The following is a 27459-nucleotide window of genomic DNA, read 5'->3' as shown; positions in this document are numbered from 1 at the left end:
CGCCTCGTCCTCTTCATCAGCAGCTGCACCGTGCGAGGGGAAAGATGAACACACCGAGGCAGGGTCGCTTTAGAAAATAATTTATTGATCTTTATTTACAAGGAGAAAAAAAATCAAATAGAAAACCGATACATGAGTAGAAAAGGCCATAACCGTACTAGGGAGAGAGGCTATCTGTACACTGCATTGAAGATGTGCTCCTCGTGTCTCTATCTTTGTCTTCAGAACACGGGGGAGCCGATACTGACATGATCGGAGGGCGTTCGTCCTAAACCAAACCCCCCCCCCGCCCCAAACCACTAACTCCCAGGGGGTGATCTAGGACAGGTGAATAGTGATAGTGAAGATAGTACCACACTTCCAAACGTCTGACAGGACAGGAACAGACAAAAAAAAAAAAAAGACTAAATGGCTGCTTGTAAGCCAGCGCTCATGAGCCGGTCCTACAGGACAGGCTGAGGAACACGGCTCCTCCTCCTCACCTAGCAGGGCGCTTCGCTGGAACCTCCGGTCCTTTCCATATCACAAAGAAGTGCTCCGGTCCGCCCAGCCTCACCCATCTCTGACTAGACGACTAGAGAACCAGAGACGGTCGCTGGTCCGTGAGTCTTTGGTTATCTGGTTCCGTAGTTGTGCTGCCGTCTGCTGTGAGGCCCTGACTGGTCCCTCCTGACCCATGCATATGCTGAGAGAAACTCTGGACTGGCAGGAAATGAGCAATATTAAAGCTAGGTGATCCATCGATCAAGCTGAATATCAGTTTGATTGATTGACGGTGTTCGGTCAGGGCCATAAAGAGTATGTTTCTAACCTGACAATGTCATCTCTAAAATGACCGCAAATCAGAGAAAGAGCAAAAAATAACAACAAAAACGTCACTCAGCTCTGAATCCTGATTTACACTCAATACATTTTGGTCCAAAAACATGAAAGTGACAGCTTGATAAAACAACCAAATGGAGAATCAAGTCTGAGAAAAGTCCTTTCTTTTGTCAATTTAAAAACAAAGACTAAAACCATAGAAGGAGAAAATACATGATAAAACTACATTTCAAAATTGCACAATTTAATACTGATGGACTTGAAGAGGGCACCATGTTTGTAGTCTGTAGTGGAGACTAAGAATGGTGTCCACGGAACCACGGCGACATGGTAGCCGGGGAAACGGGAATCATAATCATACCTAATGGTGTCTGTAGTCTGAATCCGCAGACACGCGCCTATGTCATTGTTGTTTTATGCACCAATGTTTTAGTATCGTCTTGACAACCCTATTCATGTACTGATGCTGAACACACACACACACACTGTGCTGAAATTGGACAGGACTCTGTCAGAGCTGGACGCCTGGTGTGCTGGGTGGGTGGTGTGTGTGTGTGTGTTGGGAGGAGGGGGGGGGGGGGGGTTAATGGGTCAAGGATGAAGGCTTTTCGAAAGAACACCAGGACATGACAAAGCTATCCCAAAATATCCTAAAACCGTTGTTCAATATGAGGTATGAAATATATGAGACCACTTCCTTCTCTCTCGACCTCTCTCTCTCTCTCTCACGTGTGGGTACGACTGTCCCATCCAGCTGTCTGTCTGTGGAAATCAGACGGCCAGACGTCTTACAAGTGGATAATACTGCCCTGAAGAACCACAGAAGAAGAACTCAGACGCGCACACGCAATCTCTGCATTCATTCACCACAAAATTGATCTGCAGTCAATTTTCCTGTCAGTCAGCCAAACCCCAAAAGCCAATTGGAGGTGTCCTCGTCAAATCCCCATGTCTCTCCACCAGTGACCCCTGACCACCCCACCCCGGTCACAAAGGTCAGGACAGGGTGCAGTCATAGGCCCCCTCCTCGTTAACCTGCTCCACCTGCTCCTCCAGGGGCCTGTCCTCGGCTGGTCTGGGGAAGGCTCCGGGGGGGTCCATGGAGGGGAGGGCCATGCCCAGGCCAGAGGCCCCCCCTCGAATCAGGCTGTCCTCTGCCGCCCGGGGGGTCGGGATCCCCCCTTCCGCCCCCAGCTTGGAGGGGTTGGCGGGCTGGAAGACCTCCGGCTGCACCTGCTCCACCACCACCTCCATCAGCTGCTGCAGCTGGGGCCGGATGAGGCTGAGGAAGGGCTTGTAGCCCAGGCTGCAGGGGGGGCCACAGGGGGGGTCATGTTTAGTAAACACCTACAACATGAATCTGGTACGGTAACGAGGGAGAGATGGGAGAGAGACTGACCAATCAGTGGAGGCCCAGGCATCTACGGCCAGCAGACCGCTGCGGACTCCCTGGACGGTCTCGGCAGGAACCTCAGGACTGTCCAGGAAGCCAATCACCTGCTGGATCACGCTGGCTTCGCGTAGGATCAGACCAATCACAACACACCACTCCAGACACCCCGCCTCCATGAAGACATGCAGGAGGTACCTGCCGGACAGGGACACAAGAGTGAGAACTTTCTCTCACACACACGCACATGCACGCACCTTTCCCTCAGTGCTGCCCCAACCCTCACTGAACACACACAGCTCTTACCTGAGCTGCACCTGGGACTTGTGAGGGCCCTTATTGGCCAGCTCCATGGAGATGTGTTCTAGCTCCGCCTGGCTGAGGCACAGGGACGTCAGGTTCTCATCCACCATCGTCCAATCCCCATCCACCACTGAGCTGGTCTCTGTCAGGTCTGTAGCAGAGCCGATACTGCAATCCTCCGCTGGAGAGAGAGAGAGAGAGCGAGAGCGTAAAGAAACAGAAGGAGTGTGATTGAGAGAGTTGCTGACTGACTGGTTCATGAGCGTGTTTGCTGGCTGGTGTGCCTGCCTGTTGACAGGTCTCGAGTGTGAGGACGGAACACACTCACCTTTACCCATGAGCGGCGACAGGAAGGCCTCGTGTGTCTGGGGGCTGTGGGAGGAGCTGGAGTCCGTCTCCTTAGGCTCCGCCCCCATGGCGTCCAGCCAGGCGTGGTTGCGCCGCGCGGACTGTGGGGGCGCCGTGTCCATGTCACTGTTCACCAGGCTGTCGGCCGACTGGGACTTCAGCAAGCGCGAGCTCAGGACTGGAGGGATCACACACACACACACACACACACACACACACACACACACACACACACTGTTTAGAGAGTCTGAGAATGACATGTCTCTCTACCATCCCTCCTCCACCACCTGTCCCCTCCTCACCCCCGCGGCAGCGTCCGTTCTTGAGCGGCGAGCTCAGAGAGCACGCCGGGATGACCGGAAACGGCCACAGGAAGTCCCTGTGCAGGCGCTTGAGGGCGGTGACAAAGTCGTCGACGCGGGCCACGCGCGTGCGCTCGCGGCACAGCCAGCCAATCAGCTCGAAGCCCAGCTGGGCGGAGAAGCAGCCCAGGTCTTTGAGGCGCACCTGCTCCAGCAGGTGGCGGGCGTGGCGCCACAACATCATGTCTATGTACATGTTCTCTGCACTCTCCTCCTTGCTCCACCTATCAGCCCTGGAGAAAGGAGAGGGTGGGGAGAAGTGGGGGGGAGAAGAGAGGAGAGGTGAGGAGGGGAAGGGGGGTGGCATTTTCTTACTCCAGCCTTTATTTCAGTGCTCTACCACGACGACTGTGTGTGTGTCTCACCCTTTAGCGCAGGGTCCTGAGGGCATGCTGTAGGTCTTCTGCAGGCTGAACTTGCCGGCGGCGAGGCCGTCAGCTGACTGAGACAGACTGATGCTGCGGTTACGAAAGAACTCAAACCCTCCTGTAGAGCTGGGCTCCTGGAGACACACACGCATGCACAGCTATGAGGGCCAAAGACTACAGGAGGTCTATTCTGTTACCGTGGTAACATTTCCTGTTGCACAACCACCGGCTGATGTCCCATTGAACAAGAATGTTAGCGGACGGCAAAAAAAAATCAAAAATACAAGCCACCCTACACGGCCATGCTGATAGGACAGCTCATCCATTTACCTGAGTGGTGGGCGTCGGGGGCGGGGTCTCCATCTCCCCCGAGCCAATGGCCTTGAGGAAGCGGATCATGTTACGGCAGAGGTCCCACTTGCCGTGCTCCAGCGCCGTGTTGAAGAGCAGCGTGGCGTGCTGCCGGCTCACGGCAGGAACCTCCATGTTCTGCGGACACACAAGAACGTCACGGTCCAGCTCAGGACCACAGCTTCTCCCACCGCTACAACACAGCAAGAGCCTTTACACAACTATACCAGTGTGTGTCCTGGGAAGTAACCAGGGGCAGGTTTACCCAGCCATACGGGCACCCAAAACCCAGGTGAGTGACCGTGTGAGTGACCGTGTGAGTGACCGTGTCAGTGCCCACCTGCAGGATGATGAGATAGGAGGCGGCCGTGTCGAGGTCCTGCGCCATCAGACACTCCTCAAACAGGTCTTTGGGGTTGCCGACGGCGGCAAACAAGTAGTTCCAGAGCGCGTACTCGGTCTTGCGGGCGCAGTGCACGATGGTCTGGAGGAATAGGGGGAACTCGGTGATGAACTTGGCCACGGTGGGCAGCAGGGGGTCGGGGATGGGCTCCCGCGACGTGGCCTCCTCCTCCAGGACCACGTGGACCATGAGCTCCATGACGTGGGGGAAGTAGGGCAGCGAGGCGCAGGACTGGGCCAGCAGCAGGGCCTGCTCGCCCAGGTTCCTCACCAGCAGCTGCCTCAGGATGTGGTGCAGGTAGATCTGGGAGGTGCGCTCCACCGTGCAGTAGGGGAACAGCGCCTCCAGGGGCGCCCGCCGGCCCTGCAGCCCGTCGTACGGCACCGTCTCGTTGCTGGCGCCCAGGACGAGCGCGTCCTCGAACAGCACGGCCAGCGGGTAGATGTTGATGTGGAACGGCAGCATGATGCGCCGCGACAGGAAGGAGTGCGGCTTGCGGTGGTCGCGGGGGAACAGCGGCAGCCACACCTTCATGCCCGCCTCGCCGCACGACAGCCACAGTGCCTCCAGCAGGTGGCGCTTCTTGCGGTTGCTGCGGCACGTGGTCCACACGTTCTCAACGCACTGGGCCAGGACCACCGGGGGGCAGAACGGGAGCTGGGCCAGGGGGAGACGAGGGGGTCAGAACCACACAGGAAACGGGACATCAATTCACCCCCCTCCCTCCCTCCATCCATCGTTCCTCCTCCCTCCCTCCCTCCCACCCCTTCCCAGGACTCACCAGCTTCTCGTGGTTGGGGGGGGTCTCCTTGTCTCGTACCTGGGGTCCAGACCGGTCCCTCTGCAACATGATGAGCTGGCCAGCCAGGTTCAACATGATGCTCTCAGCCATGCCAGCCTGGGGGGGGGGGGGGGGGGGGGGGGGGCACAGGGAGATCAGTACTGTGTGTGGGTGTGGGTGAGAGACAGCGAGAGAGACAGCGAGAGACAGCGAGAGACAGCGTGTGTGTGTACCTGCTGTGGGGCCTTGAGAGAGATGCCGGTCTCGGTGCGTACGGAGGTGAGGGTGACAGACACCACCAGGGCAGGGTGAGGGATGTAGCGCGTCATGGACACCTCCTGCAGCAGCTCCACGCTGGCCCACAGGTTAGGACTGGACAGGGGGGGGAGAGAGAGGGTTCACGTGTTTGTGTGCGTGCCCTTGTGTGCGTGTGTGTGTGTGCAGGTTCCTTAGTGCACGTGTGTGTGTGTCCTACCCGTCCTGCCTCCTCTCCAGCCTGTACAGGCAGATGCAGCAGTCGGCTCTGAAGAGGATCACCATGTCCCGGAACACGTTGAGCAGCAGGGAGTCACAGTGCAGCTTGGTGGTGGAGGCGAAGGCGTTGTCCAGGTTAGACGACCGCAGGTACAGTCTCAACTGGGGGAGAGATCATCAATACACTGATGCACAACTCTCCTTGTCAATTAATAAAGGCCAACAGCCCATTTCTATTGAGCTTCCAGACTGCCAGTCAATCGGTAAGTGAAACGCAGTCTTGGACATTCAGGAGAGCTGGATCTCTCAGGAGCGACCGGACTAACCTCCTCCTGCCGGTCGATGAAGTTGTAACAGGCAACAACAAGAAAGTCGTTCCACCAGGACAGCCCTCCAGTCACCGTCATGCTCTGCTCCTGGAGACACACACACACACACACACACACAGGTTAACCTTGGTACACACACATATAGGTTAACCTTGGTACACGCACGCACAATTCTTATCCCCATCTCTCCCTCCCTCCTTCCCTCAGAGAGCCAGGTGGTACCTGAGTGATGTTTCCAAACAGCTTCCACTTCCTGGTGTGGAGGGAGTAATGTGCAAAGCCCCGCCTCCCTGCCACTGCCATGCACTGGCCCGCCGTGTCGATCGCTGCAAACTGGAGACACACAGAGGGTTCAAACACACACACACACACACAGGTTAGCAGACTGTCAGAGGACATGTTAACAGACAGGTAGGTTAAACAACAGTGACCTCACTCACCCGTATGGGCCAGTTGCTCTCTAGGTATGTGCTGTGGATCTGCAGGGGAGAACACACAGGGTCGGGTTGGTGCTTCGCTCGCTTTGAGAGCGCGCGCGTGTGCGTGTGTGCGTGTGTGTGTGCGTGTGTGTGCGTGTGGGGGACGGCGTCCTCACCTGGACAACATGCCAGTGCTTGTGTCCCAGTAAAGTGCTGAGTCCCTGAGAGAGCGATGACGGGGAGGGGGCGGGGGGGGGCTGGTGGGGGGGGCTGCTGTCCTGCGGGTGGGGGTGGGGGTGCTCGGAGGCGCTGGCAGCCTGCGTGGGGTCACCGCAGGTCAGGAGGAGGCGGTCTTCTCCATGCAGCAGCACATGCTCCTGGTTACTCTACGTGGAGTCAGGGACAGGAACCATGATAAGCACCCGTATCAACTGTTTACACACTCGTCGAGTGTGTGTGCATAGCGGTACACCGCTTTTATCCGTGTAGGCAGGCGTGTGTAAACATGTATGTGTGGTGTGTACACAGTATCCTGTTCCTAAGCTCGCTCTTGAGTGTGTGTGTGTGGGGGGGGGGGGGGGGGGGGGGGGGGGGGGGGGCTCACCGTGCAGGGGTTAACAGTCAGGGCGCTCTTGATGAAGGGGAACTGCAGGATGCCTGCCTGCTGGGAGGGGGGCGGGGCCGCAGACATCTCCTCCCCCGACTCCTCCCCAGGCCCCGCCCCCCTGGTAGGAATCACCCACAGGTGGTAGCCCTCTGCCCCCCAGCTCTGCAGAGAACCAGCACCAGTCAGGGAGGCATCGTCACAAAACAAACACTAGGCTAGGCCGTCAGAGCACACAGTGAAGAGGGAATGTATCAATCACTCCTTAGCTGCAAGGGTGTGTGAGTGTGTGTGTGTGTGTGTGTGTGTGTGTGTGTGTGTGTGTGTGTGTGTGTGTGTGTGTGTGTGTGTGTGTGTGTGCAGGTTCTCACCATAGAGCTGATCTTAATAGGGTCTTTCTTTGTTCCGTCTGATTGATACCTGCAGACGATAGTGAGGATAGAGAGGGTGAGTGTCTTTCTGTGTGTACATGGGTGTGTGTGTCTCTGTGAGTGCATGTGTGTGTGTGTGTCTGTGAGTGCATGCGTGTGTGTGTGTGTGTGTGTCTGTGAGTGCATGCGTGTGTGTGTGTCTGTGAGTGCATGCGTGTGTGTGTGTCTGTCTGTGAGTGCATGCGTGTGTGTGTGTCTGTGAGTGCATGCGTGTGTGTGTGTCTCCTCACGTGAAGTCCTCCCCCAGCGTACAGATGAGGTGAGCTCCGAACACGCTCCACAGTGACAGGCCGCCACACTCCCAGGTCACCATGACTACGCTGCAGTCAGGCGACCAGCGGATCAATTTGACCGCACCAGTCTTGTTGTACGAGTCTAAACAAGTTAGAAAACAACAGTCATCAAATCAATAGTTCTTCATGTAATATGAATATGCAGCCAGCAGGTAAGTCAATGCACAAAACATCAACATATCTAGGGAGAGACTGGTTAAAGATCCAAAATATGACTTCACTGACTTCAACTGCAGGAAGTTATCAGAAATGTTATCTAAACATGTTTGCCGACTTACAAAAAAAAAATCTATGTTAGAGTTTGACTGAGCATCAGAACAAATGAGAACTTAAAGCAAAATCTGTTGATATCTGCCGTTATTCCACCCCTAGCCACTGGGTGGCGGAAGTGTCCCACAGTCTGAGAGGAACAACATCACTCAAAGTGTTACACAGACTCACTGGGAGGACAGCTTAACCTGCTGTTGCTGTCTGTCCGCGATCTCTCTGTGATGTTATTGTTAAAGAAAGAAGTACATCTTAGATGTAGGCGTGTCGGTGACCTACAGGGGGCAGTGACTCCTACCTGGATAGTGTTTGGCGGTGAGCTCCAGTTTGTGAGACAGTTGCATGGATCCTGTAGTGGTGTCAATCATGTACACTAACACTGACCCACTAACGAGAGAGAGAGAGAGGAGTCAGGTTTCTCATCTGTCAATCAGGCTTCTGTCTCTGTTTGGTTGCCATCTCTACCACACACACACACACACACACACACACACAGGATTAAGCCAGCTATCTGCTACATAAGAATATTAATAGGTAAATGAATTGAGCAGGTAAACTGCTATTCAGACACAAGATAAGTGTGTCTTTGTGTGTGTGTGTGTGTGTGTGTGTGTGTGTGTGTATATATGCGTGAATACGACATAATCAAACTATGACACAGAGTGAAAGAGAAAGGAACTAAGAAAGGGGCGAGAGAGGTGAGAGAATGTCAAAGTGCACAAGTCCCTGAGATCAGACTGGCGAGCACACACACACACACACCAGTCACACAAACACACACACGCTTTCTAACTCACACACCAGATGTGCAAAAAGGCGCACCCACACACACACACACACACACGTACCTGGTGCAGCCGAAGGCCATGAGTCTGTACTTGTTGTTGACGGCCACACACATCCCATCAGTCACATCTGCTGCCCACACGCCCTGCAGCTGCTGGGACACGCGGCACAGAGCACACCAGTCACACACTCCTACTCTCCTCGTCTGGATTCCCCATGTTCTCTCTCCCTCTCTCCGAGGCCCTCAAATGTGTGTGTACGTTCCAAAAAAAATGGTGTGTGTGTGTATAGTGGCGTGTGTTGGTCCTCACATCAGCAGTGATGGTGCTGGCCAGTGAGGTGATGAAGCCTAGCCTCCCGTCGTCCAGCACCACTGCGAAGCCGTCCAGAGTCACACAGTACTCCATGTCTCTGATGTACGCCCCCTCCAGGTCCAGAGAAGGACCGCCTGCTCACACACACACACACACACACACACACACACACACACACACACACACACACACACACACACACACACACACACACACACACACACACACACACACACACACACACACACACACACACACACACACACACACACGGGAGAAAAAGCACATGCTCAAATACAACAGAGAGATCATCAGACAGACAGAGAGAGACAGGCAGAGAGACAGACAGGCACACACACACAGCCATACCTCTGGCAGACTGCAGGTCCAGGGAGAAGGGCACCGTACAGAGGTTGATGGCCTTCCTGCCGTTGGACACCCCGTCCCAGTGGAGGATGTGGAGATAGCCGTCCGCCGTGGACACCAGCAGGTCCTCCTGGAGAGACTGCAGACTGGGTGGGGGGGGGGGAGGGGAGTAGAGTGGGACATAGTTAGACATTTGACAGAATTTGTGTATTTTTGGTCATTCTTAGTGTGTGGTCATTCTAAGTGTGTGTGCAGAGAAGCAGCCAGCTGTGAGAACAGCTGGCAGTGCCAAGCCTCAACGTCTCCACAGATATGTGACAAAACAAACACACTGTCTGTGTGTGTGTGTGTGTGTGTGTGTGTGTGTGTGTGTGTGTGTGTGTGTGCGCACGCATGTGCGTGAACTATCACTGAGATGTAAAAGCAGACCATTGTCGTTCAGGCCCAACGGAGAGGAAGGTCGGGGGGGGCAGACCTAGTCCTAGTCCTGGTTCTAGTCCTGGTTCTAGTCCTGGTTCTGGTCCTGGTTCTAGTCTTGTCCGTTTCTAGAGCCCACTAAATGTGCTCCACTCTGCTCCTACAGTAACAGTAGCTGCATCCCTACAGCCTGCTCATTCTAATGAACCTGCTGCTCACTGGCATGGCTGACAGCAGAGAGAGATGAGGGAGATGAGAGACAAGAGAGCAGGAAGATGACAGGGCATGAGAATGAAGAGAGAGAGAGGGGGGGGGGGCGAAGGAGTAAAAGGAAGAGTGGGGAAGAGGAAGAGAGATTGACAATGGAGGGAGGGGTGGACTGGAGCTCTGAAAGGGACAAACTGACAGAACCAACTGCCTCTCTCAAGACAGACGAGAGAAAAGAGAAATGTCAGAGAGACAGGAAGACAGGGAGGAGGAGCCGCAGGAGAGCCTCTCATCTCCTGCCTGCTTCTCAGCTGGGGGAGAGGAAAGCGTGTGTCTGTGTGTGTGTGTGTGTGTGTGTGAAGACTACCTGGTGATGGGAGCCTCCAGGTCCACAGGTTTCTTCATCTCCAGACTGAGTGCTGGGGCACACTGCTCCTCCTTGTAGCCTGGGGTGACCTTGACACGGGGACTTCCTCTGTGAGCGCGCACACACACACACACACGCATGTTAAACGGGCTATTCAAGCAGAATTCAGGAACTGATTTGACAAAGTAGAGTGTAACGTGGCCAGACTTCCTGTTGGAGCTGTGAGTGTCTGTGTGTGTGTGTGTGAGACAGACAGACAGACAGACAGACAGACAGACAGACAGAGAGAGAGAGAGAGAGAGAGAGAGAGAGAGAGAGAGAGAGAGACAGAGAGAGCCAGAGAGAGCCAGAGAGAGCCAGAGAGAGCCAGAGAGAGAGGAAAGAAAGGAAGTCAGGGTCAGCAGGCCTCTTTCAGATTGAGCCCAGTAGGCCTAAAGGTTGACCCAACTATTTGAAGCCCCATTCTTCAGTATAGTATAGTACAGTGTATTGTTGCCATTGCACATGCATACGTGCAGGCAGGCAGGCAGGCAGGCCAGAAAAGGCTGTGCACACACACACACACACACACAACATTAAGATGAAGATTTCGAGCAGATTGAATGACGCCTAACTGCTGTCCGTATTACAAAGAAACACACACAGACACACACACCTGTGGGTTACATGAGACGGGTGTGTTAAATGTTAATGTGCTGAGCGCTGACACTGGGGTTGATGTGGCTTTGTGGTCAAACCAAAGGAGTCAAATGGCAGCATTACCTGTGTGTCTGTCTGCATGTGCATTTCCACTTCTCTGTGTGTGTGTGTGTGTGTGTGTGTGTTTCTCGCTAACCCACAGTACTGAGGACAGCAGCAGGGCATAGGGTCACATAACTGACCTTCCAACTTTAACCTTTTCACTTCTATTGTAAAGTGTGTGTGTGTGTAAACACTCACTTGGGGTAGACTGGTTCGTAGAGATACCGGTCCTCCCCTCCTCCAATCACATCAAACAGGAGGACGTATCCATTGGCAGCCTGGAGAGAGCGAGAGAGCGAGAGCGAGAGAGACAAAAAGAAATAATTCATGAGGACGGTGTGTCAGGTGTTATTCCATCCTGCCGTCTGCTGCCCAGCACACACACACACACACACACACACACACAGACACACACACCTACAGGGGGTCAGATGACTGAGCGGTTAGGGAATCGGCTATTAGTCAGAAGGTTGCCGGTTTGCAAGGCACTTCACCCTACTTGTCTCGGGGGGAATTTCCCTGTACTTACTGTAAGTCGCTCTGGATAAGAGCGACTGTTAAATGACTTAATGTAAATGTACATTAGTCACAGCAGCTCTATTGGAGAGGTCCATGTTGTGGGTTCCTTGTGTTAAACACATTTAGAACTACGATATAATCCTTCTCAATCCTAAGCCTGCCATTAGACACACCCATGTCACCATGTATCTGATGTGTGTGCTGCTGTACCCTCTGACGTCTGTACAGGTCCACACCAGGTCACACACAACACGAGCTAGGACTGACTGGGGGACCTGACGCGCACACACAGACACACACACACCTGCTGTGTACATTTGACTGCACAGAGAGAAAGGACAAGAGCTGACAGAATGTGTGTGTATAAGAGAGAGAGAGAGAGAGAGAGAGAGAGAGGAAGGAGAGAGAGAGAGAGAGAGAGAAAGGAGAGAGAGAGAGAGAGAGAAAGGAGAGAGAGAGAGAGAGAGAGAGAGAGAGAGAGAGAGAGAGAGAGAGAGAGAGAGAGAGAGAGAGAGAGGAAGGAGAGAGAGAGAGGGAGGAAGGAGAGAGAGAGAGAGGAAGGAGAGAGAGAGAAAGGAGAGAGAGAGAGGAAGGAGAGAGAGAGAGGGAGGAAGGAGAGAGAGAGAGGAAGGAGAGAGAGAGAGAGGAAGGAGAGAGAGAGAGAGGAAGGAGAGAGAGAAAGGAGAGAGAGAGGAAGGAGAGAGAGAGAGGGAGGAAGGAGAGAGAGAGAGGAAGGAGAGAGAGAGAGAGAGGAAGGAGAGAGAGAGAGAGAGGAAGGAGGAGAGAGAGAGGAAGGAGAGAGAGAGAGAGGAAGGAGAGAGAGAGAGAGAGAAGGAGAGAGAGAGAGAGAGGAAGGAGAGAGAGAGAGAGAGAGGAAGGAGAGAGAGAGAGAGAGAGAGAGAGAGAGAGAGAGAGAGAGAGAGAGAGAGACTGCTCTCCACTGGCTACCTATCATGGCCCGTATCAGATTCAAGACCCTGGTATTGACCTTCCGAGCAGTGAACGGGACTGCACCCGTCTACATCAAGTCTCTCCTGCAGCCTTACACCCCCACCCGTCACCTACGGTCTTCTTCAGACAACCGCCTGGTGGTCCCACCGCTCAAGACCGCCCGGTCCCAACACAAGCTCTTCTCCTGTCTGGCCCCCCAGTGGTGGAATCAACTCCCCACCTCCATCAGAGACACTGACTGTCTCTCCACCTTCAAGAAAAGGCTCAAGACGCACTTGTTCCGGGAGTACAACGGTACTTAGGAATGGTTCGCTTGACCCGATGTTAGTTTCCTCAAGGATCACAATGACTCTTGCTTAGAGACTTGTTGCTCTTGTGGTTAGTGGTAACTGACTTACATTTTTGTACTCGCTGTGATATATTGTTTTTATTATTGTTGCTTGCTTTTTTCCACAGGTACACTTGCACTTATAGCAGTTCATGTTGTTTAATTGTAACTTGTTTAACTACATGCTCTTATGGTTCTTCCCTTTGGCACTTATTTTGGTTGTTCACAATGTGTGCTCCATGTTTTGGCTACTCGCAATGTTTTGTGGCTATCTCGTTGTTATGATCAGTGACCTATGCACTTTGTAAAGCTCTCTCTTGGAAGTCGCTTTGGATAAAAGCGTCTGCTAAATGAATAAATGTAAATGTAATGTAGAGAGAGCAGCTATCCTAGAAAACAGCATGTGAACTGGGATGGTTGGAGGACACAGAGGGAGGATCTGTAACTGGCGTCTGCTAAACTCATCAGCACTGGAGTTGCACACTGACAGGCCCAAACACACACAGTACAGCAAAGCACAGCACGCACAGTTGAGGCGTGATAATATGGATTCTATGGTGTTGCTTTTCTGGACTCTTAAGGATGTGTCTGCCTGCCTGCCTAATGTTTAACATACATACACCACGAGGATCCAACTCTCTTTTCATCTCCCTCTGACCCTCTCTTCCCACAGAATCCCGCTCGCTCTTCCTTCGTTCTCGCTCTCTCTCTCTCCCTCCCCCCTTTCGTCTCTGAGAATAGCCGAGGCTGCTAGATCCTTTTAGACTTCACTAATCCTCTACTACCAGAGGCCCCCTCCTGACTTCCACAAGTCTCTCTCTCACTCCTCTCTCACTCCTCTCTCACTCCTCTCTCACTCCTCTCTCACTCCTCTCTCACTCCTCTCTCACTGCCTCCAGTCCTCCTTTACTCTGTACTAGCTGTCCCAGGTGGACTATGTACAGTTAGGTCCATAAATATTTGGACATTGACACCATTTTCATCATTTTGGCTCTGTATACCAGCACAATGGATTTGAAATGAAACAATCAAGATGTGCTTTAAGTGCAGACTTTCAGCTTTAATTTCAGGGTATTTACATCCAAATCAGGTGAACGGTGTAGGAATTACAATACATTTTATATGTGGCCCCCCCCTTTTTAAGGGACCAAAAGTAATTGGACAATTGGCTGCTCAGCTGTTCCATGGCCAGGTGTATGTTATTCCCTCATGGGAGTTCGTTATTTCATTGAAAAGGAGCAGATAAAAGGTCTAGAGTTCATTTCAAGTATGGTATTTGTGTTTGGAATCAGTGGCTGTCAACTCTCAATATGAAGTCCAAAGAGCTGTCACCATCAGTGAAGCAAGCCATCGTTAGGCTGAAAAATCAAAACAAACCTATCAGAGAGATAGCAAAAACATTAGGTGTATCCAAATCAACTGTTTGGTACATTCTTAAAAAGAAAGAACGCACTGGTGAGCTCAGCAACACCAAAAGACCTGGAAGACCACGGAAAACAACTGTGGTGGATGACAGAAGAATTCTTTCCCTGGTGAAGAAAAACCCCTTCACAACAGTTGGCCAGATCAAGAACACTCTCCAGGAGGTAGGCGTATCTGTGTCAAAGTCAAAAATTAAGAGAAGACTTCACCAGAGTAAATACAGAGGGTTCACCACAAGATGTAAACCATTGGTGAGTCTCAAAAACAGGAAGACCAGATTAGAGTTTGCCAAAAAACATCTAAAAGACCCTGTACAGTTCTGGAACAACATCCTATGGACAGATGAGACCAAGATCAACTTGTACCAGAATGATGGGAAGAGAAGAGTATGGAGAAGGGAAGGAACTGCTCATGATCCAAAGCATACCACCTCATCAGTGAAGCATGGTGGAGGTAGTGTTATGGCGTGGGCATGTATGGCTGCCAATGGAACTGGTTCCCTTGTATTTATCGATGATGTGACTGCTGACAAAAGCAGTAGGATGAATTATGAAGTGTTTCTGGCAATATTATCTCCTCAGATTCAGCCAAATGCTTCAGAACTCATAGGACGGCGCTTCACAGTGCAGATGGACAATGACCCGAAGCATACTGCGAAAGCAACCAAAGAGTTTTTTAAGGCAAAGAAGTGGAATGTTCTGCAATGGCCAAGTCAATCACCTGACCTAAATCCAATTGAGCATGCATTTCACTTGCTAAAGACAAAACTGAAGGGAAAATGCCCCAAGAACAAGCAGGAACTGAAGACAGTTGCAGTAGAGGCCTGGCAGAGCATCACCAGGGACGAAACCCAGCGTCTGGTGACGTCTATGGGTTCCAGACTTCAGGCTGTCATTGACTGCAAAGGATTTGCAACCAAGTATTAAAAGTGACAATTAGATTTATGATTATGTTAGTTTGTCCAATTATTTTTGGTCCCTTAAAAAGGGGGGGGGCACATATAAAATGTGTTGTAATTCCTACACCGTTCACCTGATTTGGATGTAAATACCCTGAAATTAAAGCTGAAAGTCTGCACTTAAAGCACATCTTGATTGTTTCATTTCAAATCCATTGTGGTGATATACAGAGCCAAAATGATGAAAATTGTGTCAATGTCCAAATATTTATGGACCTAACTGTAGCTATGTACTAACTGATACATTGGAGTACTTGGCTATGTGTTATCTGTGGAAATGGTGCTGATTGTGAGAGTGCTGAATGTGGAGAGTGTGTGTGTGTCTACACCTATTCGATTACTGCAAATGCTTGGTTTCACCAAGGCCTCCTCTCCTCTCTGCTACAGACTGTTGCCTGGGCAACCATGCTTTAGTTAGGCCAGACCAGAGCGGAGAGACGGAAGAACACTTGTCATTTCACACATCCTCCTCCTCCACCACAAACACATGGCCAGGTCCGACACCAGTGTGGTCAGACACCACCAGGCCCGAGCAGATGGGGACTCTCGGACACCAGAGTCCCGAGACCTTCTCCAGATGGAACACAGGACGAGACAGACTCTTTGACAACTCCGGGTTTAGAACTTCACCATTCCAGACACTACTATCAGTATTCCACCCTGCTGTATCTGAGCCTGGCATGGCCCCAAACATGGTTCACTTCACTTTGATTCCCCCTACCCTTCCATCGTTGAGGGTAAAGTACAAGCTAACTGGAGAGACTGAGGTAGCTATCAGCTGTGATGTCACAGAGAGCTCTCTCCTCCCTGCCAAGTAGGAACATTGTGTGACAGAGAAGAGACCCTACAACAGAGATAAGCAGGCCCACTATCAAGCACCACTCAGCTAATCATTACCAGAGGTGCTAAACAGTACACTCTCAGTCCGAGTCAAAACAAGACCCTTCATGAGATTCTGCTGGACAGGCCAAGACAGGGGTGAGCCCCTTGGACCTGCCTACTGGTGTGTCTGACCACTGCTCCTGGGAGGAAGGATGGCAGAATGGGTGATGGGCAGAGGGGAAGTTCCGCGGTGAACACCGGGCATGTCCGCCGCTCCCTGCACACGCGTGTGGGATCCACTAACTGAGATCAATTAAAGGATTCTTCTTTCTTTAACTGAGGAACTGATAATGACACCCCTATACTGTGAGATACTGTTAGACATCTATACTGTAGACATCTATACTGTGAGATATACTGTAGACATCTATACCAGTGTTTCCCCTACCATTATATTAGGGGGGCGCACCGGCACCCCTCGCCCCCCCTGGAAGGTCAAGTAAAAAATAAAAAAATAAACGTATTTTAATTTTATATATAGCGCCCGATCACAAAATAAGTCATTTCAGGTTACCTTTCCTATAAAACAGGTGTATAGCTTGCTCTTTTATTAAACAAACTAAATGGCCGTGTGTTATTTATCTTATTTACACGACGGCATGTCATTTCTGTCTATACTGTGAGACACTGTAGACGGCAGAGGAGGAGGAGGAGGAGGAGGAGGAGGAGGAGGAGGAGGAGGAGGAGGAGGCCGTAATGACCCTGCTGGACTCCCTGAACCTTCCCCAGGTGGAGGAGAGAGAGAGGGAGGAGGACCATGTGACCATGTGACCATGTGACCATGTGAACCACAGGACTAGACAACAACAGTCTGCAAGGATCACGAAAGGGCCACGAGGGAGGGGGGAAGAAAGAACAGAAAGAGAGGGAAAGACAGAGACATAGGGAGGGAAAGAGAAAGACACAGGGAGAGAAAGAGAGAGAAAGGGAGACCGCAAGAAAGAGAGCGAGCCAGAGAGAGAGAGGGAGAGAAACAGAGATAAAAAGAGGCAGAGAGAGTGAAATAGAAAGAGAAAGACGGCCAACTCACAGCCACAGCCACCATGGAGTCGTCTGGTTTCCATTCTGCCTGCTGGTAGAATCCAAACTGGGCTGCCGCCTTGGACGACTCGATGTAGCTGACGACCAGAACACTGGGCTGGGGGAGAAGGAGGGGGAGAGAACCAAGTGAGATGAGCATTTTCGTCCTGCATTACAAAAGGCCTAAGCTTTAGTTGTGAGCCCAGGAGAGAGAGTTCCAGAAGAAGCCCTATATCCCTGTATGTAGGCTAGGCTAGGCAGTCAGAGCACACAGAAAAGAGGGAATATATAAATCACTGCAGCATGTTGTTAGCTGCAAGGGTGTGTGTGGTGGTGGGGGGACGGACGTTTTAAACAGGTCATGGACTTCAGAGGTACATTCCATATAAGTGTAATGCGCCGGTCAGCTTGTCAGGTCATGTCTGCACAGGAGAACAGGTGCCACACACTGCATTCTACACAGAGAGACGGTGGAGGGAGACATGGAGAGGGGGAGAGAGGGGGGAGGGAGAATGGGAGAGATGGGGGAGGGAGAGATGGAGGGGGAGAGAGGGGGGAGGGAGAATGGGAGAGATGGGGGAGGGAGAGATGGAGGGGGAGAGAGAGAGGGGGAGGGAAAGAGAGAGAGGGGGATAGAGAGAGGGGGAGAGAGAGATGGAGAGATGGAGAGGGGGAGAGAGGGGGAGGGAGAGATGGAGGGGGAGAGAGATGGAGAGGGGAGAGATGGAGAGGGGAGAGAGAGATGGAGTGGGGAGAGATGGAGAGGGGAGAGAGAGATGGAGTGGGGAGAGATGGAGAGGGGGGGAGGGAGAGATGGAGGGGGAGAGAGATGGAGGGGGGAGAGAGAGATGGAGGGTGGAGAGAGAGGGAGAGATGGAGGGGGAGAGATGGAGAGGGGGAGAGAGATGGAGGGGAGAGATGGAGAGGGGGAGAGAGATGGAGGGGAGAGATGGAGAGGGGGAGAGAGATGGAGAGGGGGAGAGAGATGGAGGAGAGAGATGGAGAGGGGGAGAGAGATGGAGAGGGGGAGAGAGATGGAGGGGAGAGATGGAGAGGGGGAGAGAGATGGAGAAGAGAGATGGAGAGGGGGAGAGAGATGGAGGGGAGAGATGGAGGGGAGAGATGGAGAGGGGGAGAGAGATGGAGAGGGGGAGAGAGATGGAGAGGGGGAGAGAGATGGAGAGGGGGAGAGAGATGGAGGAGAGAGGGGGAGAGAGATGGAGGAGAGAGATGGAGGAGAGATGGAGAGGGGGAGAGAGATGGAGGGGAGAGATGGAGGGGAGAGATGGAGAGGGGGAGAGAGATGGAGAGGGGGAGAGAGATGGAGAGGGGGAGAGAGATGGAGGAGAGAGATGGAGGGGAGAGATGGAGAGGGGGAGAGAGATGGAGGAGAGAGATGGAGGGGAGAGATGGAGAGGGGGAGAGAGATGGAGAGGGGGAGAGAGCAACAAAGCAAGAGTTGTTTGTCTCTGATGCAACCTGCTGCCAGCCAACAATAATCAATGCGACTGAAGAGCTTCCAAATTCCAAAAGGCATTACGTAAGCCTTGCTCTGTTACTGCTCTCTGTAAACACACACACACACACTGTCCTAAAGTACTCTGAGGTGGACCATTCCAGGGTAATCATCATTAGAAAACAATCCGCTAATCGGACCATAGGATCATCCGTTTGTCTGCCTGCCTGCTCATAGAGCAGATCAGTATTCCAGAAGAGACTCTACGCTCTGTCTGTACAGGAGTAGCAGGAAACAGTGAGGTGTGAAATATGTGACAAACACACACACACACACTCGCAAGTATGTGGGGTAAGCTTGCTTTAATTTGAGAGAATCTTCTTAAAAGCATTCTTGAAAGTTAACACAGATAACTTTTCCAAATCAGCAAAACCTACTGTACATAACCTACTGCACACCCAGCCTACAGTAGATCCAACCTACTGTACAAGCATCCTACTGTACAAGCATCCTACTGTTAACCCAGCCTACTGTTAACCCAGCCAGCAGTAGATCCAGCCTACTGTTAACCCAGCCAGCAGTAGATCCAGCCTACTGTTAACCCAGCCAGCAGTAGATCCAGCCTACTGTTAACCCAGCCAGCAGTAAATCCAGCCTACTGTTAACCCAGCCAGCAGTAGATCCAGCCTACTGTTAACCCAGCCAGCAGTAGATCCAGCCTACTGTTAACCCAGCCAGCAGTAGATCCAGCCTACTGTTAACCCAGCATACAGTTAACCCAGCCAGCAGTAGATCCAGCCTACTGTTAACCCAGCCAGCAGTAGATCCAGCCTACTGTTAACCCAGCATACAGTTAACCCAGCCAGCAGTAGATCCAGCCTACTGTTAACCCAGCCAGCAGTAGATCCAGCCTACTGTTAACCCAGCCAGCAGTAGATCCAGCCTACTGTTAACCCAGCATACAGTTGCATTCTTCTAATAACATGAGACAATAAAATGTCAACATTTGTATTTAAAAAATGTTACATATCGCAACATAATACCTCATTCTACAATATTTCTATGATGACATCATTGACAGAGATCCATCTCCTACTAGCCAATCACTGTGGGCATCGTTGGTAAGCTTGTTGACATCAATAAAAGTTTGTCTTAACATCTTTGTGAATATGTTTTAGGAGGAAACTTAGCCAAGAACTTTTACTATTTAGAACTCTTACAGGTAAGATAAAATGTTTGGGAATACGGCCCCAGATTGATATAAACCATCTCATTTAAGAGTTGTCTGAAGGCATTGTGAAGCCTTAGTTGGAGCTAGGCTAACCTGGGTGTGTTGCCCTGTCATTGTGAAATATGAAACCTGACCAAAATTCTTCCCCTTTACCTCCCGGGGCTAAAATTAAAACGTCACCGTGCCAGGGAGAACTCTGCGGAGAGGCCCGCAGAGAGAGCAGAGACAGAGCGAGCTCAGAGCTGGGGGACCGTGTCTTAGGCCAGAGACACCAGCAGAAAAGGGAGATATAGCTCTCTCTCTGCTCCCATGCGTGGCCTGGGTGAGACCACAGCAGGGGTGGAAAGAGATGCAGGGATACCATAATGACGCTGGAGATAGAAACACAACCTCGAAACTAAACACAGCCTGCAGCAAACGATACAGACAAACCTCTGGCCTTTACCCTGGCCTCTACCCTGGCCTCTACCCTGGCCTCTACCCTGGCCTCTACCCTGGCCTCTACCCTGGCCTCTACCCTGGCCTCTACCCTGGCCTCTACCCTGGCCTCTCTCATAAACACACAGCTTCCTGAGCAGACAGTCTGTCAGTCAGTATTAGTGTAACAATGCCTGAGGATAGAGGATTGGGGGTGGGTACTGTGGTCATGCTGTACTCTTTAGTAATAACAGCTCCTCTACCCCAGTGAGGACCACAGCCTATGGGTGAAGGGGGATGAAAACTTTGGGAAAGACTGGGGAAAGGCTCTGGTCCAAAACCTCCATCCCGTCCCCTCTCCCTTCCTCTCACCAGCTCTCCTTCTCTCCGCCTCCCTCTCCCCTCTCTTAAACTTCCCCTCCTCCCCCACAGCGCAACCTAGTCCAGCTCAACCACAGTCCCAGCTAGGAATACAGCTAATTAGCATACAGTGCACCGCCAAGGGCATGGGCTCCCAAAATGTAGGCCAGCATTTTCATAAGCCAGTATAGGAGTCTGTGAGGCTCTCTTGCCGTGAGACTTCAGCTTCACACAAGATAACATTCCTCGGGAGCAGCTGGGCGGTTGACATATATAACAACAAGAGCGGAAGTATGAGTTCAAGATAACGTTGTGTAGCCTAAACACCTGGGGCCTCATCTATAAAAGATTGTGCAGCTTTCATACCAGAAGATGGCGTACGGCCAAAACTTCAAAAGTACCTACGCACAGAAATATTCACATGTATAAAACCGGTCGTACACCAGGTCCTGCGCACCTTTCCTTTATAAATCACAATCAACGTGAGATTGACCGCACGTGAACGAGCCACTGACCCCGCCTTGCCTCCTCCCATAAATGAATATGCAGATGGCCTATAAATGAGCTCCTGAGGTCATTTCTTTGTCTGAATTAAAATGGCTAAACACGCAAAAAAGAAAAATTTCACAGACTGTGAGATATAGGTTCTAACAATAGAGGTGGAGGCGAGAAAATGTGTCCTGTTTGTCGGCCTGTCATCAGGTATTAGCAACAAAAGAAAGTTGGCGGAGTGGAAAACTGTCACTATTTGTGCCCTTTCTTTTTTTTACCTGTAGCACTTTGAGATTTAGCAAAATGTAAAGTGCATTACAAATACAATTATTATTATTATTATTATTATTATAGGGCTGTAAATGCTGTGGGTTCGAAGAACCGGACCATGGCAGAAATTAAGAAGAAATGGTCCGATGTAAAACTCGAAATGAAGAAACGAGTGGTGGCGCATCGTAACAGCATGGCAGCTATAGGGTTAGCGTGACATGCATTTCCTGAGTGATTTTGTCGTTCATTTGACACCTTCAAGTTTAACAGAAGTTATTAAGTGGTGGCGGATTAAACAGTATAGCATTTCCCGTTTGGGTTTTGGTATTTTGATGTGATCATCCACATTAATGATCAAACTTTTATTTTTATGTTTTTTTGAATAGTCAACGGCATAGACGTATGACAGTTTCCAGTGTAGTGGAAAATGTATTTTGTAATGTTTGGTGAGTTTCGGCACTTTTCAGTTAGAATTCGCCACGTTACAGAGCCAGACAAGACTTTGCGGACGGTCCACACATTCTCACGTCAAGTACATTTTTATACATCAGACCGTGTGCGTGAAAACCAGCGTACGCAAGCTTTTTGTGCGTACGCAACGTTTATACATGAGGCCCCTGGGCTTCTGGAACCTTAGTACACCTCTCTCTGCGAAAGACAATACATACACAGAGTAGTGAGAGAGGAAATATGGTTAAGCTTTGAGACTACAATACCCAGTCTTGGGGACTAGCAGTTCCTGCTTCTGTCTCTCTAAAAGGATGGAACACGGTCACTGAGACGCCCTACTTGAACTCTGAGCTACTCTTTAAGAAACAGAAAACAACTTCACCGCCATTTTTTGCGCTTCTTCCAAATTCATGACTCAAGGTGAGTCTTTGTGCAGTGGCATCCACAGAGAATGGGAAACAGTCATTAGACAGGTCCTTACAGGCCCCTGGCTGGCCTAGAAGCTGGATTGTAAGTTGCTTTCAGTTTTGGACTTGACACCCAACACTTCCCTGGTACTGCCGCATGCCGTGTCTATTGGAAACCTAGCCCACCCGCATATCCTGTCCCCTTCTTACCTCCAGCCCACACAGCCTGTTTCCCTGTAAGCAGACAGAGACAGGACTAGAATGGATAAGAGGATGGGTATAGCTCAGTGGTAGAGAGAGGATGGGTATAGGTTAGTGGTAGAGAGAGGATGGGTATAGCTCAGTGGTAGAGAGAGGATGGGTATAGGTTAGTGGTAGAGAGAGGATGGGTATAGCTCAGTTGTAGAGAGAGGATGGGTATAGCTCAGTGGTAGAGAGAGGATGGGTATAGGTTAGTGGTAGAGAGAGGATGGGTATAGCTCAGTGGTAGAGAGAGGATGGGTATAGGTTAGTGGTAGAGAGAGGATGGGTATAGCTCAGTTGTAGAGAGAGGATGGGTATAGCTCAGTGGTAGAGAGAGGATGGGTATAGGTTAGTGGTAGAGAGAGGATGGGTATAGCTCAGTTGTAGAGAGAGGATGGGTATAGCTCAGTGGTAGAGAGAGGATGGGTATAGCTCAGTGGTAGAGAGAGGATGGGTATAGCTCAGTGGTAGAGAGAGGATGGGTATAGCTCAGTTGTAGAGAGAGGATGGGTATAGCTCAGTGGTAGAGAGAGGATGGGTATAGCTCAGTGGTAGAGAGGATGGGTATAGCTCAGTGGTAGAGAGAGGATGGGTATAGCTCAGTTGTAGAGAGGATGGGTATAGCTCAGTGGTAGAGAGGATGGGTATAGGTTAGTGGTAGAGAGAGGATGGGTATAGGTTAGTGGTAGAGAGGATGGGTATAGCTCAGTGGTAGAGAGGATGGGTATAGCTCAGTGGTAGAGAGGATGGGTATAGCTCAGTGGTAGAGAGAGGATGGGTATAGCTCAGTGGTAGAGAGAGGATGGGTATAGCTCAGTGGTAGAGAGGATGGGTATAGCTCAGTGGTAGAGAGAGGTTGGGTAAAGCTCAGTGGTAGAGAGAGGATGGGTATAGCTCAGTGGTAGAGGATGGGTATAGCTCAGTTTATCGTTTTTTTTATTTTATTTTATTTTAAAGGGGTTACTGATGAAAGAACACAGCAGGCACTAGCAGAGGAGATGTGGAAAACTAGTAGATGGACAGGAAACAATATCAATTCTCAAACAGTTCAAGTTAGGACATTCCTCATAAAAGACTGTTGGAGAATGGAAGTCTACAGGCTGTTTCCTGGCCTTCGTACTCCACTATATGACTCACTCCCTGGACAGACACTACAGGCATCTTTAATGGTCTTTTGAGTCTGAGACTTTTTACTGGGGCGCATGCAGTTTTACCTAAAACACAAACTGATGCGTGCTTGCAGAGGGGGGGGGGGCATGTCGACAGAAATGACATGCCATCGTGAAAATAAGATAAATAACATAAGACCATTTAGTTTGTTTAATAAAAGAGCAAGCTATAGACCTGTTTTATCGGAAAGGTAACCTTAAATTACTTATTTTGTGATTTTTTATTTTTTTTTACTAAATTAACTTGACCTTCCAGGGGGGGCAGGGGGGGCCGTTGGGGGGGTGGGGCGCCCCCCTAATATAATGGTAGGGGAAACACTGGGCTATAATATCCACTGCAGCGTGCACACAGAAGTCCAGGTGTCGGCACGCAAGTCAGAATTGAAAGTAATAAGAAAACATCACGAAACTGAAGAAAGTTTCTAAATAGTAGGTCTACCGATCACCTTATTTGGACTCAAACATAATAACATGAGTCCAACGTATTATATTACATGAAGCTCAAAAAACTTTATTTGCTCTCAAATTATTGTGAAGAAAATTCTCATTAACTATAAATGTTCCTGCCAAAGCTGATATCAAACTTACATCCCTGAACTGTATAGTGGGCTAAGCAAGGGAAGTTTGTATAGTGCATTGTGTCACACACTCTTGTGCGCAGCAAGCTTGGGAAAAAAACAAAACAAAGGGATTTGAGAATGGGGCCTGTGCCCCAGTAGAGCTTTAACCCTTGTGTTATCTTCGGGTCATTCTGACCCATCAGTCATTGTGACCCACCGTCGTATTGCGACAGATTTACCTCCTACAAAAACAAAGTGAAGCATTTTATTTTAACTGTCGGGCTGTCTCAGACCCCCCACATTGCAATGGTTAAAAGAAAATAATTTTTATTTGTTTTTGTATTGGGTAAAATTGGGTAAACACAACGGTGGTTCGTTATGAACCTTTGGGTCATGTGACCCGAAGGCAGCACAAGGGTTAAGTCTAGCGCCCCTACATTCAACCCTAAAAAACTAGAACTGAACGGCACATGCAACATTAACTTCAGCCTTAAGCACGGTGAAGATTCCCCAATCTTTGCATTACATGGATCAGTGTGTTCTAGTCAGTCTAAGCTGTCTAGGTGATTTATAGATCTGCTTGTATATGTGCTCGTACGAGGCCCTGGCAAACACATGGACACAATCTGCAGAGAGAAGAATTTCCAGCATTAAACCCAACTCTGCACACACAGCTCAGACATGACAATAACACCTCTCACAGATTGGACAGGACAAAATATAAACCTGAAGATAATATTCCAGAAATCAATGATATGTTGTACTTGTCACATTCTTAAAGATCTCTCACAAGTGCATCTGAGGCCAGGTTTTGGAGCCAGTGTTTGGATGGGAGTTAAGTAATAGTGCAGCTGTTAGGGCCTGAGGAAGGAGGGAGAAACAGCCACATTCCTGTGAGGAGGATAGGGTCCCTACTTCCTGATGGTAGTCTCAAGGCAAGAAAGGCAGGAAGGACTATGGGACACATCCTTCAGGGCAGGGGGGATAAACAATGAGAGTATACAGGCATCCATTCAAGGCCTAGGAGTGCTCTATCTATAATCGACACCGTCTATACAGCACAATCTGTCTATAAACTAAACGAAGCTTACATATAGCTTACTGCACAAGCCTTGCTAGACGATCAGGCTTGATTGACTCTTTCACTTGCGTTCTTCTTTTAACTTCTTAAACAACGTGTCATCAAGTAGCTAAATAGCCGATAAGTGGCCAATTCGTCTCCAGTTCAGACTGGTGAGGACAAGAGAGAACCGGAGGTGGTTTCCTTTTAAGCAGCTTGATAAGTGTGAAGTGCCCAATGAGCTACCTATGGTTCAGAACGGGATTCAACAGGTTACGGCGTCTGAGAGGATGACTCCTCACTGTTTCTGAAAATGAGGCCAATACTAAAGAAACACGAGTCTTGAGATTTCTAAATTATCCGATGTACGCTGAACTTGCCAGCGAGTTTACACATAGCCTAGTTGTGTAATGGTTTTAGCACTGATAATACTCCACGGCTCACTGTTTCTCCCCATTCTTACACCGAAAAAAATGCAATTTTTAGTTAGATCATGTTAACCTTTGTTTACCGATACACACCAGTAAGACAAGCTCGTCACAAACTGACTGATATTGCTTAGTCTGAAACTTCTAATCCTGACCTTGCTAGTTAGCTAGCAAACACCTACAAAAAATGCCAGTGACATGTTAAGTTGGTGTTCATAAAAACACATTTAACTGGATAGTCAGATATTACTTTGTGTAAATTGCTAATGTTCTGCTAGCAAGACAGCCTGGTGGTAAACCCACCATGCCGTGGGAGAACCATTTACCATTGCTAGCTTAAAAACTCGGTGACGCGGCAAAGTGCCGAGTAGACGGGGCTCATGCTAAGAAGCTAACTAGCTAGACTCACTCTTCAGACATCACTTATTCCTCGACTTTCACTTACCCGACTGAACCAAATGCTGAGTTGTGTCTCCGATAGCACTGCAAAGTAAAACCTATGTGAGCTTGGTTGAATATGAAACGGCTCTTCTTCACTTTTTAGCGGACAAAGTAGCCTCCGCGGCCAGCCAGTTAAAAAATACATGACGACCGAGTCAACCCACTTCGACACTGGCTGTGTCGCGACTGGGCCAGTTCAATGGCTATATTCCCTAAACTGAAGAGATCGTATGCCCAATTCGACCATGAAAATTATTTTTTATCAATCCCCAGTAAGATCTCTTTGCGATCCCAATGTTGTGCTATTCCATTTCTGGTAGACTAGGCACAGAACTGAGCTGTCACTTGGTCTTCTCTAAAACAAATCGCTGGCGCTCCCAGCGCTGCGACCATCACGCCACGCAGCACAATTTGTTAGACAATTTGTCAGTTGCTTCTTTATGTTATTATTAATATGGATATTTAGCTATCTGAAGGAACAATGTCTGTGTATAATAACGGTGAAGCATCCAATTTTCTTTACGGTGTCCCTCGCCGCCGCCATCTTTACTGATTCTATTTATCCTCAATCTGATTCGCTATCCGAAAGAGCCCCCCTCTCCCAGTATGCGCGTGATGTTGACGTCTGACGTTTTCTCCTGGAGAAAGATGCTGCTCTCTGGTGGAGAAATGTAAAAACGAGAAAGAAATGTATACAGAAACCGGTTTTGTATTTTAATCTAGTAGTACGTTTTTATTTTTTGTGAAGGCTCAGCTTATAATTTTATTTTGTAATCAATCTGTGTTCTTCATATAATGTTGTATGCAAATTGTGGGTTGTTCTTTACTTTGCAATATTGTCATTGTTTAATTGCATAAAACATATTTTAACCTGTTATTTTACTTTCGGAAAATATTAAGTATGAAATGTTTGTGGAAATGTGAGTGTTTCACCGGTCTATACTGTTCTAGCTACTTGCTGTACTGTCTACATTAGCTTTTGCTAAAGATGTTAGTTTGTTGCACTTATTGGTTAGTTGTAACTGATTTAACTACTTGTAGGCTACTCGCTGTGAATTATATTAGGGTTGTCAGGTGGCTGAGCGGTTAGGGATCGGGCTAGTAATCTGAAGGTTGCCAGTTCGATTCCTAGCCGTGCCAAATGACGTTGTGTCCTTGGGCAAGGCACTTCACCCTACTTGCCTCGAGGGAATGTCCCTGTACTTACTGTAAGTCACTCTGGATAAGAGCGTCTACTAAATGTAAATGTATA

The 27459-nt window shown here is 49.8% G+C and overlaps 1 protein-coding gene across 2 annotated transcripts; it reads right to left on the bottom strand.

The window, feature by feature from the left end:
- Positions 1–70: 70 nt before the first annotated feature.
- On the bottom strand, positions 71–26778 carry ric1 (RIC1 homolog, RAB6A GEF complex partner 1). 2 transcript variants are annotated; one of them, XM_062477833.1, is made up of 26 exons: positions 26212–26778; positions 17234–17341; positions 11342–11421; positions 10403–10510; positions 9415–9557; positions 9043–9179; positions 8794–8885; positions 8244–8332; positions 7616–7760; positions 7326–7374; positions 6955–7119; positions 6527–6736; positions 6372–6410; positions 6154–6264; positions 5929–6018; positions 5604–5764; positions 5362–5500; positions 5129–5245; positions 4285–5004; positions 3924–4082; positions 3591–3727; positions 3166–3458; positions 2844–3041; positions 2519–2696; positions 2222–2410; positions 71–2128 (listed from the first exon to the last, which is right to left on the bottom strand). In XM_062477833.1, the coding sequence occupies exons 1-26, from the start codon at positions 26350–26352 to the stop codon at positions 1819–1821; spliced, it is 4308 nt and encodes a 1435-aa protein (XP_062333817.1). In that variant the 5' UTR covers positions 26353–26778; the 3' UTR covers positions 71–1818. The 2 variants fall into 2 exon arrangements, with proteins under 2 accessions (XP_062333817.1, XP_062333818.1); XM_062477834.1 differs by having other exon boundaries at positions 8794–8882.
- Positions 26779–27459: the final 681 nt, after the last annotated feature.

The sequence above is a fragment of the Osmerus eperlanus genome, chromosome 14 (assembly GCF_963692335.1).
Source record: "Osmerus eperlanus chromosome 14, fOsmEpe2.1, whole genome shotgun sequence".
Taxonomy (NCBI): Eukaryota; Metazoa; Chordata; class Actinopteri; order Osmeriformes; family Osmeridae; genus Osmerus; species Osmerus eperlanus.
This window is presented reverse-complemented; position numbering and strand designations above follow the sequence as displayed.

Bases quoted from the DNA above. Each gene is read 5' to 3' on its own strand.
- ric1 (XM_062477833.1), bottom strand. From the start codon at position 26,352: ATGTATTTTTTAACTGGCTGGCCGCGGAGGCTACTTTGTCCGCTAAAA. The intron at 10,511-11,341 runs GTGAGTGTTTAC...GCGCGCTCACAG, and splicing joins TACGAACCAGTCTACCCCAA to AGGAAGTCCCCGTGTCAAGG. The intron at 5,005-5,128 runs GTGAGTCCTGGG...CCCCTGGCCCAG, and splicing joins CCCCCAACCACGAGAAGCTG to CTCCCGTTCTGCCCCCCGGT.